The sequence below is a fragment of the Salvelinus fontinalis genome, chromosome 8 (genome assembly GCF_029448725.1).
Source record: "Salvelinus fontinalis isolate EN_2023a chromosome 8, ASM2944872v1, whole genome shotgun sequence".
In the NCBI taxonomy this organism is placed as follows: Eukaryota; Metazoa; Chordata; class Actinopteri; order Salmoniformes; family Salmonidae; genus Salvelinus; species Salvelinus fontinalis.
Genome location: NC_074672.1, coordinates 19,358,644 through 19,377,415, shown reverse-complemented (window position 1 = coordinate 19,377,415; position 18,772 = coordinate 19,358,644). Strand labels below are relative to the sequence as shown.

The following is an 18,772-nucleotide window of genomic DNA, read 5'->3' as shown; positions in this document are numbered from 1 at the left end:
GACCTAACTAAAATAATAAAGAAAACAAAGAATACTAAGGCCAGGGCGTGACATAACCCCCCCCTTAAGGTGCGAACTCCGGGCGCACCATTAACCAGTCTAGGGGAGGGTCTGGGTGGGCTTCCATCCACGGTGGCGGCTCCGGCTCTGGTCGTGCTCCCCACGTCACCACAGTCCCTAACCGCCTCCTTAGCTTCCTCCAAAAGACCCCCCTCCACATTAACCCCACTGCATTAAGGGGCAGTTCCGGACTAAGGGGCAGCTCCGGACTAAGGGGCAGTACCAGGGTAAGGGGCAGTACCAGGGTCAGGGGCAGCTCCGAACTAAGGGGCAGTACCAGGGTAAGGGACAGCACCAGGATAAGGGGCAGCACCAGGCTGAGGGACTGCAGCTCCGGACTGAGGGACTGCAGCTCCGGACTGAGGGACAGCCCATGGCTGGCTGACGGATCTGGCTGCTCATGGCTAGCTGACGGATCTGGCTGCTCATGGCTAGCTGACGGATCTGGCTGCTCATGGCTAGCTGACGGATCTGGCTGCTCATGGCTAGCTGACGGATCTGGCTGCTCATGGCTGGCTGACGGATCTGGCTGCTCATGGCTGGCTGACGGATTTGGCTGCTCATGGCTAGCTGACGGATCTGGCTGCTCATGGCTGGCTGACGGATCTGGCTGCTCATGGCTGGCTGACGGATCTGGCTGCTCATGGCTGGCTGACGGATCTGGCTGCTCATGGCTGGCTGACGGATCTGGCTGCTCATGGCTGGCTGACGGATCTGGCTGCTCATGGCTGGCTGACGGATCTGGCTGCTCATGGCTGGCTGACTGATCTGGCAGATCCTGTCTGGTTGGCGGCTCTGGCAGATCCTGTCTGGTTGGCGGCTCTGGCAGATCCTGTCTGGTTGGCGGCTCTGGCAGATCCTGTCTGGTTGGCGGCTCTGGCAGATCCTGTCTGGCTGGCGGCTCTAGCGGCTCCTGTCTGGCTGGCGGCTCTAGCGGCTCCTGTCTGGCTGGCGGCTCTAGCGGCTCCTGTCTGGCGGACGGCTCAGTAGGCTCATGGCAGACGGGCGGCTTTGCAGGCTCATGGCAGACGGGCGGCTTTGCAGGCTCATTGCAGACGGATGGCTCAGATTGGCGCTGGGGAGACGGATGGCTCAGATGGCGCTGGGGAGACGGATGGCTCAGATGGCGCTGGGGAGACGGATGGCTCAGATGGCGCTGGGGAGACGGGCAGTTCAGTCATCGCTGTGCAGACGGCAGACTCCTGCCGGCTGAGGCGCACTGTAGGCCTGGTGCGTGGTGCCGGGACTGGTGGCACCGGGCTGGGGACACGCATCTCAGGGCTAGTGCGGGGAGCAGCAACAGGACGCACAGGACTCTGGGGACACACAGGAGGCTTGGTGCGTGGTTTAGGCACTGGTGGTAAAGGGCTGGAGACACGCACCATATAGCTAGTGCGTGGAGGAGGCACTGGTGGTACTGGGTTGGGGCGGGGAGGTGGCGCCGGAAATACCGGACCGTGCAGGCGTACTGGCTCCCTTGAACGCCGAGCCTGCCCAACCTTACCTGGTTGTATGCTCCCCGTCGCCTGACCAGTGCGGGGAGGTGGAATAACCCGCACCGGCCTATGTAGGCGAACCGGGGACACCATGCGTAAGGCTGGTGCCATGTACGCCGGCCCGAGGAGACGCACTGGTGACCAGATGCGTTGGGCCGGCTTCATGACATACGGCTCAACGCTCAGTCTAGCCCGGCCGATACGTGGAGCTGAAATGTACCGAACCGGGCTATGCACGCGTACAGGAGACACCGTGCGCTCTACTGCGTAACACGGTGTCTGCCCGTACTCTCGCTCTCCACGGTAAGTACAGGGAGTAGGCGCAGGTTTCCTACCTGACTTCGCACACTCCCTTTAAGGCCCCCCCCAAGAAATTTTTGGGTTGTACTCACGGGCTTCCAGCCTTGTCTCCGTGCTGCCTCCTCATATCGCCTCCTCTCGGCTTTAGCTGCCTCCAGCTCTTCACGAGGAAGGCGATATTCTCCCGGTTGTGCCCACGGCCCCTTACCATCCAGTATCTCCTCCCATGTCCACGAATCCTGTGTAGGTGGGTCCTGTTGCCGCTTTCCATGCCGCTTGGTCCTGTAATGGTGAGTGGTTCTGTCACGATCGTGTGGAGGATTGACGGACCAAAACGCAGCATTAGGAAAATAAGCCATCTCCTTTTATTGACGAAGAAGGCAAAACGAAACAAAAACACTTACACACTAACAAAACAAGAAAACGATTGTGAAGCTAAATAACGATGTGCACACACAGGCTACAAACGTATAACATAGACAACGCTAGACACATGTACTCAACACAAACCCATATACTACACCCAACAACCCCTTTACCATAGAAACACCCAAAACCAACAAAACACAAACATTCCCCATGTCACACCCTGACCTAACTAAAATAATAAAGAAAACAAAGAATACTAAGGCCAGGGCGTGACACCTATACACAATATGTGGTGGATATTTAAATTCAGCCGGCAAAGCTGGGTCCGATGATAAAATATGCCAGTGTTTCTTGACCACACCTCCCACTTTTCGCGAATTCAAAGTATATGTAGTTGTGAACAATACGGAGTGTTCTTTGACTTTAGCGGGTCTTTTTTGTAGCAGTTCATCTCATGTTTTTTCCAATGCCAAATTATGAGCTTCATCCACACATTGTGACGAATAGCCTCTTCTTATAAACCTCATGCGCATCTCTGCTGCTGTTTCTAGATAATCCTCTGTGGAGTGGCAGTCCAAAAAAATGGCTTCTTGGAAGTCCTCTTTTTAATGGCTCAGGGTGGAAGCTGTCACCCTGTAATAGAGTATTTCTGTCCGTTTCTTTTCTATACAGAGTTGTAAACAGGGTGTGTGGCAGGCTTACAATGATGGCAAAAACAGTATTTGATAGTGCGCTGACCATGGTGCTAGAGGGGGTACGCAGCTGGAGGTTGAATGTTTGAAGGTGTACGGGACTATAAAAAGTTTGGGAACCACTGATCTATAGTATCTTGTTGATCTTAGGATGTACTGTCTGCATCTTCGTCAGGGTGTGACCCTGGCTGAACTGAAGGAGGCTCAGAGGACCTACAGCCTGTCTCCTCTGGACAGAGACAGACAAACAGAGGATGGATGTAGCAGACTGACTGACAGGTCCTGTCTGCGGGGGGGAGGGTCTACAGAGGACAGAGGAGAGGCCAGGTCCAGCCTGGTCCAGTATATGGAGACAGAGGATCACAGTCCTACATGGAGCAGGGAGGTAGACGAGGTGGGGATAAAACTTGAGTCATTTAGCATTAACCTTTCACCTCAGGATCTTATTATTGTCATTGGTTATTGTTTATAGATCATCTATGAATGGCATTTTGTGAGAGGTGATCTTGTACTATAGTAGCTGTGTAGTTTAAGATTCAGATGAGCCAAGTACTGAAGCGCAGTTTTTACCATTTTAAGCTTGGAAATCATAGATCAAGGCTGGGGACCATGGAGGCAGAGCATTCCACTGCAGGACCAGGGCTCACATCTCCCTCTGCCAGTGGGCTCTATACCCTGCCTTTCTCCTCCAGCCTGGCCAACCGCACATTCTCCAGAGGTCAGCAACCACACATTGTACACAGTCACACAGAAACGACTGATTCCAGATGTTTATATTTTACTCAAGCATGTTTTAAGGAAGTTGCTTAGCTACAGAAATTTTACTGTATCGATATATCCTTGTCATGTGATGTACAGTATGTACCATAGGAATAAATTGTTATACCTGACACCCTTCGTCCTATGATTATGTAAGACTGTCTCAGTCAGTCCATCAGTTTTAATTTGTTTTATTTTAAAAAATTCTGTAAGAACTCTGTAGGATAAATAACTTGGCATGGTTAGGCGCAGTAACTGTTTAGTGATTGTCTCTTATTATGTGAATACTGTAGAAGGTGAATGGAAAGATGAAAACCAGAACCCTGTTGAGGATCCCTCCAAACGTGGCCTCGCCACAAGAGAGAAACATCTTTGCTTCTGTGACCAAGAGGCAGATGAAACCTACCAGACTTTTAAGGTATGTGGGTTTGATCAAATTCACTACCAACGTTAAAGCTATGATCTTATAGATTTTACATTTTTCAGAATTGAACAACAACAAAAAATATAAACTCCCTCTGTGATATTTTCAGATACCACTAGGTGGTGACAAAAGAAAGTATTATTTCAGTACAGTGCCATTCTCCTCCAAGATGATGGGCCATTTGTTGAGCAACATTAGTTGCATTTGCAATGGGGAGTTGTATTATATTCTATTACACACTTCACTGATTATATTGTCAGAGTAATAGCAGGAGATTTCTATGATTCTTGAAATACACTACATTCACATTCATTCATTCATTCTAGTCATTTAGCAGACGCTCTTGTACAGAGCGACTTAAAGTAGTGAGTGCATACATTTTCATATTTGTTCGTACTGGTCCCCTGTGGGAATCGAACCCACAACCATGGTATTGCAAGTGCCATGCTCTACCAACTGAGCCACATGGGCCCAAAAGTATGTGGACACCTGTTCGTCAAACATCTCATTCCAAAATCATGGGCATTAAAAGGGAGTTAATCCCCCTTTTGCTGCTAGAACGGCCTCCACTCTTCTAGGAAGGCTTTCTACTAGATGTTGGAACATTGCTGCGGGGACTTGCTTCCATTCAGCCACAAGAGCATTAGTGAGGTTGGGCACTGATGTTGGGCGATTAGGCATGGCTCGCAGTCGGCGTCCCAATTCATCTCAAAGGCCTTTGATGGGGTTGAGGTCAGGGCCCTGTGGAGTCCAGTCAAGTTCTTCCACACCAATCTTGAGAAGCCATTTCTGTATGGACCTCACTTTGTGCACGGGGGCATTGTCATGATGAAACAGGAAAGGGCCTTCCCCAAACTATTGCCACAAAGTTGGAAGCACAGAATCGTCTAGAATGTAATTGTATGCAGTAGCGTTAAGATTTCCCTTCACTGGAACTAAAGGGCCTAGCCCGAACCATGAAAAGCAGCCCCAAACCATTATTCTTCTTCCATCAAACTTGACAGTTGGCAGTATGCATTAGGGCAGGTTTCGTTCTCCTGGCATCCACCAAACCTAGGTTTGTTCGTCAGACTGCCAGATGATGAAGCGTGATTCACCACTCCAGATAACGCATTTCCACTGCTCCAGTCCAATGGCTGTGAGCTTTACACCATTCAAGCCCGACGCTTGGCATTGCCCATGGTGGTCTTAGGCTTGTGTGCGGTTGCTTGGCAATGGAAACCCATTTCATGAAGCCCCCGACGAGCAGTTCTTGTGCTGATGTTGCTTCCAGAGGCAGTTTGGAACTCGGTAGTGAGTGTTGCAACCGAGGACAAACAATTTTTATGCGCTCGGTCCTGTTCTGTGAGCTTGTGTGGCCTACCACCTCGCGGCTGAGCTGTTTTTGCTCCTAGACGTTTCCAATTAACAATAACAGCCCTTACAGTTGATCGGAGAAGCTCTAGTAGGGCAGAAATTTGATGAACAGACTTGATGGAAAGGTGGCATCCTATGACAGTGCCATGTTGAAAGTCACTGAGCTCTACAGTACAGGCCATTATACTGCCAAAGTTTGTCTACGAAGATTGCATGGCTGTGTGCCTGATTTTATACACCTGTCAGTAACGGGTGTGGCTGAAATAGCCAACTCCACTGATTTGAAGGGGTGCCAACATAGTGTATTATATTCTATTGCAATTACTGATACGTGTACAATGCCTTCGGAAAGTATTCAGACCCCTTGATTTTTTCCGAATGTTACATTACAGCCTCAGCAATCTACACACAATAGCCAATAATGACAAAGCGAAAACAGGTTTTTATAAATGTTTGCAAATGTATCCAAAATTTAAAACAGAAATAGCTTATTTACATAAGTATTCAGACCCTTTGCTATAAGACTCGAAATTGAACTCAGGTGCATCCTGTTTCCACTAATCATCCTTGAGATGTTTCTACAACTTGATTGGAGTCCAACTGTGGTAAATTAAATTTATTGGACATGATTTGGAAAGGCACACGCCTGTCTATATAAGGTCCCACAGTTGACAGTGCATGTCAGAGCAAAAATCCAGTCATGAGATCGAAGGAAATGTGTCAAGGCACATATCTGGGGAAGGGTACCAAAACATTTCTGCTGCATTGAAGATCCCCAAGAACACAGTGCCCTCCATCATTCTTAAATGGAAGAAGTTTAGAACCACCAAGACTCTTCCTAGAGCTGGCCGCCCAGCCAAACTGAGCAATCAGGGGAGACGGGCTTTGGTCAGTGAGGTGACCAAGAACCCGATGGTGACTCTGACAGAGCTCTAGAGTTCCTCTGTGGAGGACCTCAGACTGGAGTGAAGGTTCACCATCCAACAGGACAACGACCTTAAGCACACAGTTAAGACAACGCAGGAGTGGCTTTGGGACAAGTCTCTGAATGTCCTTCATTGGCCCATCCAGAGCCCGGACTTAAACCTGATCGAACATCTCTGGAGAGACCTGAAAATAGCTGTGCAGCAACGCTCCCCATCCAACCTGACAGAGCTTGAGAGGATCTGCAGAGAGGAATGGGACAAACTCCCCAAATACAGGTGTGCCAAGCTTGTACCGTCATACTCAAGAAGTCTCTAGGTTGTAATCGCTGCCAAAGATGCTTCAACAAAGTACTGAGTAAAGGGTCTGAATACTAATGTAAATGTAATATTTCAAAAAATCTGTTTTTGCTTTGTCATTATGGGGTATTGTGTGTAGATTAATGGAAAAAAAACATACATTTTGGAAAAAGGCTGTAACCTAACAAAATGTCGAAAAAGTCAAGGGGTCTGAATACTTTCCGAAGGCACTGTATGTGTGTGCGTGTGTGTTTAAATGTGCTTGCTGTCATTGATACAAAGTATTGATTAACATCTGATCAGTAGTGTTGCATACAGAGGCCGTGAAAGTGTTGTGTATTGCCAGAGGAGCTGTAGTGCAATGTTAGTGTAGTTTGAACGTTTGTGATGGAGCTGTTGTGTCACACTGGGAGAGAGTCCAGGGCAGGGAGCAGCCCCCACACACCCCCTTTTTATTTTATTTCACCTTTATATAACCAGGTAGGCCAGTTGAGAACAAGTTCTCATTTACAACCCTCTCCTTCCCTTTCCTTCTTCAACCACATCACATGCTCCAGATATCTTGACATTCCATACCATATTGGGCAAAACGGGGAGCTTCTCTCCTACGTCTTAGCCTTGAATTCTGCAGCCAGAATTATACTGTTCTCTCTCTCTCTCTCTGTCTTTCTCTAATGGTGTTTTCCTTCTACCTGTAGGTTAGACAACTGCACAAATCTTCTCTCTGCCCCCGTGGCAAAATGTGTAGAATTCCATGAAATTAGTTATAAAATGACAAAATCTTCACTCACCCCATGGCAAAATGTGTAGAATTCCAGGAAATTAACTCTAAAACGTAAAAATGTTCTCTCTGCTGTCAAGAGGGGGGCACACTAAAATGTTTTGCTCGCAATAAAATCTCACTTGGGGCCCCATAAAAGGCTTATGTGGGTATAGATCACTTACCACTTACTCAATTACAGCAGGCCACAAATGTGCATGTGTCAGCATATGGTCTCACAAGGGGTCTGAGGATCTCATCTCGGTACCTAATGGCAGTCAGGCTACCTCTGGCGAGCACATGGAGGGCTGTGCGGCCCCACAAAGAAATGCCAACCCACACCATGACTGACCCACCGCCAAACCGGTCATGCTGGAGGATGTTGCAGGCAGCAGAACATTCTCCACGGCGTCTCCAGACTCTGTCACATCTGTCCCATGTGCTCATGTGCTCAGTGTGAACCTGCTTTCATCTGTGAAGAGCACAGGGCGCCAGTGGCGAATTTGCCAATCTTGGTGTTCTCTGGCAAATGCCAAACGTCCTGCACGGTGTTGGGCTGTAAGCACAACCCCCACCTGTGGACGTCGGGCCTTCATACCACCCTCATGGAGTCTGTTTCTGACCGTTTGAGCAGACACATGCACATTTGTGTCCTGCTGGAGGTCATTTTGCAGGGCTCTGGCATTGCTCCTCCTGCTCAAAGGCGGAGGTAGCGGTCCTGCTGCTGGGTTGTTGCCCTCCTACGGCCTCCTCCACGTCTCCTGATGTACTGGCCTGTCTCCTGGTAGCGCCTCCATGCTCTGGACACTACGCTGACAGACACAGCAAACCTTCTTGCCACAGCTCGCATTGATGTGCCATCCTGGATGAGCTGCACTACCTGAGCCACTTGTGTGGGTTGTAGACTCCGTCTCATGCTACCACTAGCGTGAGAGCACCGCCAGCATTCAAAAGTGACCAAAACATCAGCCAGGAAGCATAGGAACTGAGAAGTGGTCTGTGGTCGCCACCTGCAGAATCACTCCTTTATTGGGGGTGTCTTGCTAATTGCCTATAATTTCCACCTTTTGTCTATTCCATTTGCACAACAGCATGTGAAATGTATTGTCAATCAGTGTTGCTTCCTATGTGGACAGTTTGATTTCACAGAAGTGTGATTGACTTGGAGTTACATTGTGTTGTTTAAGTGTTCCCTTTATTTTTTTGAGCAGTGTATATGTAAATATCTTTGTTAGAAATAATACTATATTTCCCTTGATGGAGTAATGCTGAATATAAAACATTTCTCAACTTATCCCACTCTTCTCAACTTACCCCACTCTTCTCAACTTACCCCACTCTTCTCACCTTACCCCACTCTCCCCTCACCTTACCCCACTCTCACCTCACCTTACCCCACTCTCCCCTACAGTGAAATGGAGATTCCCAGAAATAGATACTAACAGGGGGAAAGAGAGAGAGGGAGTGGGCTGGGGCGATTTGGGGGATGCCGGTGCAGTGGAGGGGAGTCCCAGAGAAGAATGTAGATTAACTTGGGGATGGTATACTGTAGCGTGAGAGGGGGAGTGATTGCTTTTTGAGCTCACTGTCTCTATTGCAGTCCGGCTGTCCCATGGTGGAATCCCAGACATGGATAGTCCGTAACATGAGCGTTCGTCAGCTTTTAAACCCAGGCCTAAATCTGACTGTGATAATCGCCCCCGCTAACCAGACAGCAAGGTTTTATCTGGAAAGGATGGAAAGGTGACCACAGGCCCCATTACCAACAATGAACTCTGCTTGCCTCTATGTCTATAATGATCTTAGCAGAACCCAGACCAGAGACAGGTGCAGCAGATCTCAGCTGGAGTCCTCTCCCGTCTTTCACTGCTCTGAAATGGGATAATTAACTGAGGGAGGCTGAGGGAACGAGAGAAAGAGAGAGAGAGAGAGAGAGAGAGAGAAAAAAACAGAGAGAAAGACTTTGCTCCTAAGCATAAGTTCTACTTTCTTCAGCTCCTGATGTTGAGATTATGTTCTCAGAGCTTCCTGTTCCCTCTCCTTTCCTCATTTCCCAACTTTATTATTATTATTATCTATTACTCCATTATTCAGAGATAAACACAGGAGTGTTTGATAGACCTAACTCTCAATGTAAGGAGAGCTAGTTCTGTATAGCCCATCACGGCAAGGAGCTTAGCTGTGTGTGCTACAGAGATGCAGCAGTTCTGTTGTTGCAGAGAGCAGGTTGGCTTAGGAGGGTTGAGAGTAGTATTAGAACTCCAGAGTATCTGTAAACTCTGAGGTTCTCAGAACTCATCATCTCCCAGCTGTGACTTAGGCCAAGGTACAGCTCATCCCCCGTAAAGATGCTAAAGATCTTGACAGACCAGCGAAGGCAAGAAAACAGATGGAGAGAGAGTCTGACTGTCTGAATGTATCTGTATGTGTTATTATGTGTGTGTCTGTCTCCCCGTGACTGTTTGTGTTTTGGCCTCTCTAAGACTTGTAGAATGACCCCACACCAGGGATCTGTCTCTGCCAGTAACACTTAAAGGGACATTTAAAAAAAAATCTACTTCATATTCAACATCTCCAGCAACAACCCCAACATCAACATATTTGAAAATGGCGTATTTCTACGTTTTGCAGGGAAAAATATAGAGGAGGATAAGTGTTTTGAATGACATCATCAACCAATTAGTAGGCAATGCCCACTCATAACTGTTTAAAATCACATGATGCATACTGATGATGTCATTGGAAACACTGATCTTCTTCTATCTTTTTTACTACAAAACATAGAAAAGCGCCACTTTCACATATGTTGGGGTGGTGCTGGAAATAATGAATATGAAGTTGGAAAATTGTGAATTTTCCCTTTAAACTAGTCAAGCAGCCACTATCCACTCCTTGAAAAGTATTTAGTATTTATTCAGTATTTATTGTACATCTGCCAGAGTAACATATGATGACATTAACCTGATTACTTCAAAGTAAGTGTTTAAGGACCAGAGTTATTCTGAGTCGGAGGGGGAGAGAGGAAAGGAGAGGAGGAGACCATAGCCAAGTGATGTATGAGAATGTTCCATATGGAAAGTCATGAAGGAAAGAGTCAGTCTACTCAACCTAAGCCCCAGATCCAGTGTGGGGGACTCCAGCTGAAATCAACTCTTTTATATAGGTCTCAGCAGGCCTATCTCCACAGCCAGAACCAGTGCAGTTCACTGCCACAGAGAAGCTATTGGACTTCCTGTGTAGAAATGCAGACTGTCCAGCACCCTATTCCCTATATAGTGCACTATTTATGACCAAGGCCCATAGTGCTCTGGCCAAAAGTAGTGCATGTTGTAGGGAATAGGGTTCCATTTGGGATACAAACAGACTCTCCAGCACACAGATGGCTAGTGAGGCAGGCTGGGTAGAATATGAACTGGAACAATTCATACGGACAGATTGGAATCTCATATTTGATATATGTGAAACTTCTATGGTTCTTATCTATGGGCCATAAAGCACAGATAATGTATCATTGAGTTGACATGGCACAAGTCAAAAACTCCAGGTTTTAAATCACACTAAGGTTTTAAATCACACAGGTCTAATGTCCAAAACCAATGTGCATAAGACATTGGTCAAAGTTCAGACTTTAAAAAGAAAAATATCAAACTTTGAAAATGTGCTCAGATCTCAGTTAGCAGATTTACTTTATCTGATTTTGTCTCGTTGCCTTGCTGCAGTTGAATGGGTGCAAAGAAACGTACCTCAGTCCTCAGTATGACTCAGATGTTGGGAAGGGGGCACCAGGCCAGGGCTCAAAACAAGACTGCCAGGCCAGAATATTCTCTCTCTCTCTCTCTCTCTCTCTCTCTCTCTCTCTCTCTCTCTCTCTCTCTCTCTCTCTCTCTCTCTCTCTCTCTCTCTCTCTCTCTCTCTCTCTCTCTCTCTCTTTCTCTCTCTCTCTCTCTCTCTCTCTCTCTCTCTCTCTCTCTCTCTCTCTCTCTCTCTCTCTCCTCTCTCTCTCTCTCTTTCTCTTTCTCTTTCTCTTTCTCTTTCTCTTTCTCTTTCTCTCTCTCTTCTCTCTCTCTCTCTTCTCTCTCTCTTCTCTCTCTCTCTCTCTGGCTTTGTCTGTCCGTCTTTTTCAGTAGATGAGTGAGGAAGATAAAAAGAGTTCAGGAACAGCCACAGCGCTGCAAAACTCTATAAAAGGAAGGTAACAGTGAGCCTATGGCCTGTGTGTGCAGACTGAGAGGAAGGGTTGGGGGATGGGGGAACAGGGGTTTGGGGGGTTGTGTAAGATAGAGAAATCCTGCAGCGACTTAATATTTCTGTCTTCTAGAACCCCACGCAGTTGCCACAGATTGAGTCATTGTTGCCTCTGTGTGTGCTAACCGACAACACAGGAAGAAATTAAGTGTAAAATTAGCCCATGAGCTCAGCTCACTGTCATGGTTTTTACAGCAGCATGGCAAGTACCATGAAACAGATTGTGAAAAACAGAGAGGGCTCGGACACAGTGGCCCTACATTCAAATGTCAACACTCATACTAACATCACTTCTCCCTGAAGCGTCATGGGAGGACAGGGTTACTTGACCGGTCACTGTTGATCTCGACTCCCCCCTACTTCTGTCTGTCTACTCCCCCCTCTCTTTATCCTCATCCACATCAATGGACAGCTTTAGCTCAGAGCCTGTACACAACAGAGCCTCTGGCAGCCTGCCAGAGAGTACTGCCAGAGCTGGAGTGAGCAGGGAGAAAGGGGAGTGAGTGAAGGGTGAGGGAGTCAGTTGGGACTGGAGAGATGAGAGAGGGAGAGAGGGGAGTGAGTGAAGGGTGAGGGAGTCAGTTGGGACTGGAGAGATGGGAGAGGGAGAGAGGGGAGTGAGTGAAGGGTGAGGGAGTCAGTTGGGACTGGAGAGATGGGAGAGGGAGGGAGAGAGGGGAGTGAATATTTAGAGAAACATGGGAAGCGAGATCATCTGGAACAAACGTTTCACTGTGGTTGGGTTTGTCTTTGGGTGCGAGGACTTTGATGTACAACAGGGTCTCGGAGTGCTGACGCTGTGGTCTAACAATCCTCAACTAAGTTGATTAGTCTACCTCTTGAGTGAAACAGAGGTGCGTGTGTTTGTAGGAGTTGTACGAGTTAAGAGGAGAAAGTTATTTTGGTTGTTCTCATTCTTGTCTAATGATTGTTTTGCTGTCTACACTTTGAGGAGGAAGAGAGGGGGAGTTCATATCAGCAGAAATAATTCCAGAGTTAGCAGCAGTCTCTCTCTCCAGCCCTCTGGACTGTGGATCAGGACTCCTCATACACGCATACACCTGTTGGTCAGGATCCCGGTGAGGCTAAGCGCAGCAGCAGCCACAGTCTGTGGATCTGTGCCTCTGTTCTGGATTGGAAGCCTCTGTCTGTGGACGGTACTGTAGAGGCTTGATCGGACCTGCGTCTGTGTCCTGGGTAGAGTGTGGAGATGTCATCTATGTACCCGCGCACCAAGGAGCTGTCCAGGACTAGGAAGTCTCTGCCAGACTCACCACCCTCCTCACCCTCTCCCACAGCCAAGAACTTCAGAGTAAGACACCAACTGTTACCTCTCTTGTCGGATCCTCAGAGTAGTTTCTGTAGCCACTGTTTCGGCTTGAATCTTATTTGAACTGTAGAAACGAGTGTTCTCTGCTAGTTTGAATTCCTACGAATTCTATTTAAGTATCACTGATAGTCCCTAATCATGCGTGCGTGCGGGCGGGCGGGTGCCTTGGTTATCAAAGGCTCTTAAATGCTGATTATGTTGTGGCCGGTTTACTCCCAGCTCTTACTGTAATTGTCACCTCTAGTGTGCTGATCCAATGTGACTCTATGTTAAGCCCCAAAAAAAAAACACCTGACATTACGTGGGTGTTAGTATCTGATATATCATCCAGACTCATTTGATCTGTTGCTCATAGAGAGAAAAAAGGCTTCTCTGTAGATTAGATGTATTTAGGTCTGTGCTCTGGAGGCTCCTTAACCCATGACCGAACATGTCACTGTGCCAACCACCTGACTGTTGCACAACCCTTGAAAGAGAGAGATGGGAATGGGGAGAATCTGCGCTGCTTCGGAAGCACAGGGCACCTGGCAGCATAGCCTGGAAAATATTTAGGTATTGAAACATTCCATTTGTGATTTCCTGTTGTTTTTCACAGTGTCTTATTAACTGATATGATTGACGTTTATTGATGTGTTATTTATTACCTGATTATTTATTGGGATTACCTCTGCCTTGGTAGCACAGAGCCACAGTGGAATATGCTCATTTAAATAATAAAAAAGCACAAGAAGAAAAGATGTCAACCATAAAAGTCGGTTTTCAGATGGAAGTAATGGAGACAGGTGCTTAACTATCATGGCCCTCCACTACCACAGTACTGACAGTAGAGTATCATGCCCCTCCACTTCCACAGTACTGACAGTCGAGTATCATGCCCCTCCACTTCCACAGTACTGACAGTAGAGTATCATGGCCCTCCACTACCACAGTACTGACAGTCGAGTATCATGCCCCTCCACTTCCACAGTACTGACAGTAGAGTATCATGGCCCTCCACTACCACAGTACTGACAGTAGAGTATCATGGCCGTCCACTACCACAGTACTGACAGTAGAGTTTCATGCCCCTCCAATACCACAGTACTAACAGTAGAGTATCATGGCCCTCCACTACCCAGTACTGACAGTATAGTATCATGGCCCTCCACTTCCACAGTACTGACAGTAGAGTATCATGGCCCTCCACTACCACAGTACTGACAGTCGAGTATCATGCCCCTCCACTTCCAAAGTACTGAAATTAGAGTATCATGGCCCTCCATTACCACAGTACTGACAGTATAGTATCATGGCCCTCCACTACCACAGTACTGACAGTCGAGTATCATGCCCCTCCACTTCCACAGTACTGACAGTCGAGTATCATGGCCCTCCACTACCACAGTACTGACAGTATAGTATCATGCCCCTCCACTTCCACAGTACTGACAGTCGAGTATCATGCCCCTCCACTTCCAAAGTACTGAAATTAGAGTATCATGGCCCTCCATTACCACAGTACTGACAGTCGAGTATCATGCCCTTCCACTTCCACAGTACTGACAGTCGAGTATCATGGCCCTCCACTACCACAGTACTGACAGTCGAGTATCATGCCCCTCCACTTCCACAGTACTGACAGTCGAGTATCATGGCCCTCCACTACCACAGTACTGACAGTCGAGTATCATGCCCCTCCACTTCCACAGTACTGACAGTCGAGTATCATGGCCCTCCACTACCACAGTACTGACAGTATAGTATCATGGCCCTCCACTTCCACAGTACTGACAGTCGAGTATCATGCCCCATCCACTTCCACAGTACTGACAGTAGGGTATCATGGCCCTCCACTACCACAGTACTGACAGTATAGTATAATGCCCCTCCACTACCACAGTACTGACAGTAGAGTTTCATGCCCCTCCAATACCACAGTACTGACAGTATAGTATCATGGCCCTCCACTTCCACAGTACTGACAGTATAGTATAATGCCCCTCCACTACCACAGTACTGACAGTATAGTATCATGCCCCTCCACTACCACAGTACTAACAGTAAAGTATCATGGCCCTCCACTACCACAGCACTGACAGTATAGTATCATGCCCCTCCACTACCACAGTACTGACATTAGAGTATCATGCCCCTCCACTTCCACAGTACTGACAGTATAGTATCATGGTCCTCCACTTCCACAGTACTGACAGTCGAGTATCATGCCCCTCCACTTCCACAGTACTGACAGTAGAGTATCATGGCCCTCCACTACCACAGTACTGACAGTATAGTATCATGCCCCTCTACTACCACAGTACTGACAGTCGAGTATCATGCCCCTCCACTACCACAGTACTGACATTAGAGTTTCATGGCCCTCCACTACCACAGTACTGACAGTATAGTATCATGGCCCTCCACTTCCACAGTACTGACAGTCGAGTATCATGGCCCTCCACTTCCACAGTACTGACAGTAGAGTATCATGGCCCTCCACTACCACAGTACTGACAGTATAGTATCATGGCCCTCCACTTCCACAGTACTGACAGTAGAGTATCATGGCCCTCCACTACCACAGTACTGACAGTATATTATCATGGCCCTCCACTACCACAGTACTGACAGTATAGTATCATGCCCCTCCACTACCACAGTACTGACAGTAGAGTTTCATGGCCCTCCACTACCAACCACAGTACTGACAGTATATTATCATGGCCCTCCACTTCCAAAGTACTGAAATTAGAGTATCATGGCCCTCCATTACCACAGTACTGACAGTCGAGTATCATGGCCCTCCACTATCACAGTACTGACAGTAGAGTATCATGCCCCTCCACTTCCACAGTACTGACAGTCGAGTATCATGGCCCTCCACTACCACAGTACTGACAGTCGAGTATCATGCCCCCCCACTTCCACAGTACTGACAGTCGAGTATCAGGGCCCTCCACTACCACAGTACTGACAGTATAGTATCATGGCCCTCCACTTCCACAGTACTGACAGTCGAGTATCATGCCCCATCCACTTCCACAGTACTGACAGTAGAGTATCATGGCCCTCCACTACCACAGTACTGACAGTATAGTATCATGCCCCTCCACTACCACAGTACTAACAGTAAAGTATCATGGCCCTCCACTACCACAGCACTGACAGTATAGTATCATGCCCCTCTACTACCACAGTACTGACAGTATAGTATCATGCCCCTCCACTACCACAGTACTGACATTAGAGTATCATGCCCCTCCACTTCCACAGTACTGACAGTATAGTATCATGGTCCTCCACTTCCACAGTACTGACAGTCGAGTATCATGCCCCTCCACTTCCACAGTACTGACAGTAGAGTATCATGGCCCTCCACTACCACAGTACTGACAGTATAGTATCATGCCCCTCCACTACCACAGTACTGACAGTAGAGTTTCATGCCCCTCCAATACCACAGTACTGACAGTAGAGTATCATGGCCCTCCACTACCACAGTACTGACAGTATAGTATCATGCCCCTCCACTACCACAGTACTAACAGTAAAGTATCATGGCCCTCCACTACCACAGCACTGACAGTATAGTATCATGCCCCTCCACTACCACAGTACTGACATTAGAGTATCATGCCCCTCCACTTCCACAGTACTGACAGTATAGTATCATGGCCCTACACTTCCACAGTACTGACAGTATAGTATCATGCCCCTCTACTACCACAGTACTGACAGTCGAGTATCATGCCCCTCCACTTCCACAGTACTGACAGTATAGTATCATGCCCCTCCACTACCACAGTACTGACAGTAGAGTTTCATGGCCCTCCACTACCACAGTACTGACAGTATAGTTTCATGGCCCTTCACTTCCACAGTACTGACAGTAGAGTATCATGGCCCTCCACTACCACAGTACTGACAGTATAGTATCATGCCCCTCCACTACCACAGTACTGACAGTAGAGTTTCATGGCCCTCCACTACCAACCACAGTACTGACAGTATAGTATCATGGCCCTCCACTTCCACAGTACTGACAGTCGAGTATCATGCCCCTCCACTTCCACAGTACTGACAGTAGAGTATCATGGCCCTCCACTATCACAGTACTGACAGTAGAGTATCATGGCCCTCCACTACCACAGTACTGACAGTATAGTATCATGGCCCTCCACTACCACAGTACTGACAGTCGAGTATCATGCCCCTCCACTACCACAGTACTAACAGTCGAGTATCATGCCCCTCCACTACCACAGTACTGACAGTATAGTATCATGGCCCTCCACTACCACAGTACTGACAGTAGAGTATCATGGCCCTCCACTACCACAGTACTAACAGTCGAGTATCATGCCCCTCCACTACCACGGTACTGACAGTATAGTATCATGGCCCTCCACTACCACAGTACTGACAGTAGAGTATCATGGCCCTCCACTACCACAGTACTGACAGTATAGTATCATGGCCATCCACTACCACAGTACTAACAGTGTCACGGTCCCCCAATACTGTCAGGAGAATTCCAAAGCTCTGGAGCTCAGGCATGAAGTTTCCATGATGTCAACACAGAAATAAGACATATTTGCAATATTTTCCTGGGAGAAAAAAGTGCACATAAAAAGTGACTGGAAGTGGCATGGTGTGATATGTTTAGAACTCTCCTCATTGTTTATGATGAAAACTTGGTGCATTTCTCTCTACCAAGGGTGATGTTTTGTTGTGTGCAGCAAAGCAGCAGACATTAAGCTACAGGCCTTGACTGTAAACAAGCAAACACATCTGCCTCCTCAGAGGAAATGCTTAATGTCAAACTTTGGACAAGAGCGGAAATTTGGCCAGAAGTCCTGACGCCTCTCAGTACTTAGACGAGGAGAAGTCTTCCAAGTGAGAATAATAAGCCAAAATGGGGAGGTACTTTAGTTGCTTACTCTTATCAGTAATTTCCTAAATTATGGCCAGAAACAGGAGAGATCTGCAGTGAATAGCTGGAAAAGCAGCATAGGCTTTTATGGTTATGTGTACAGTACAGCCTATGGTCATTCCGGTAGGGTGGAACTCACTCATATTTTCCAGGCGGGTGAACGGGCAAGAGTCCAGGCAGCCAGCCTCGGGGATAAGAGGTGAGAAGAAGAGAGAGGAGGGGGCTGACCATTAAAGCGATCTTTCAAGAAATTAAACACTTTGCAGAGCAATAACATTAAGCACAGCCTCGCTCTGATAGGCTTTGCATCAGGGCTGGGACAGGGCGGGAGCTGATTATAAAGCATAGATAGTGTGTAGGGGGGAGTGATAGTAACTGTGGAGTGTTTATATACATTGCCTTCAGAAAGTATTCACACACTTTGACTTTTCCACATTTTGTTGTGTTACAGCCTGAATTTTAAATTGATTACATTTAGATTTTGTGTCACTGATCTCCACACAATATCCGAATATTGTCAAAGTCAAATTATGTTTTTAGAAATGTTTACAAAATAAATACAAATTATTGGGTCAATAAGAATTCAACCATTTTGTTATGGCAAGCATAAATAAGTTCAGGAGTAAAAATGTCCTTAATAACAAGTAACATAATAAGATGCATGGACTCACTCTGTGTGCACTAATAGTTTTTAACATGATTTTTAAATGACTACCCCATCTCTGTAGTCATACAATCTGTAGTCATCTGTAGTCTGTACACATACAATTATCTGTAAGGTACCTCAGTCGAGTGGTGAATTTCAAGCACATATTCAACCACAAAGTCCAGGGACGTTTTCCAGTT

At 47.3% G+C, this 18,772-nt stretch overlaps 1 protein-coding gene across 6 annotated transcripts in view; it reads left to right on the top strand.

Moving 5' to 3' along the window:
* LOC129860826 (protein phosphatase 1 regulatory subunit 12B-like) overlaps positions 1 to 18,772 on the top strand; it is a 45,029-nt gene that overhangs the window by 8,099 nt on the left and 18,158 nt on the right. For 3 of the 6 annotated variants that reach the window (XR_008760466.1, XM_055931634.1, XM_055931632.1), the window contains exons 3-5: positions 3,093 to 3,311; positions 3,497 to 3,635; positions 3,970 to 4,094. Coding sequence is in view for 5 of the 6 variants with exons in the window: in XM_055931634.1 (XP_055787609.1) it covers positions 3,093 to 3,311; positions 3,497 to 3,635; positions 3,970 to 4,094 (483 nt within the window). In the remaining variant the exon portion in view is untranslated. Of the gene's footprint in view, positions 1 to 3,067; positions 3,312 to 3,496; positions 3,636 to 3,969; positions 4,095 to 12,193; positions 12,997 to 18,772 lie in introns of those variants that run through there. The other 3 variants (XM_055931633.1, XM_055931635.1, XM_055931636.1) reach the window with 3 other exon arrangements.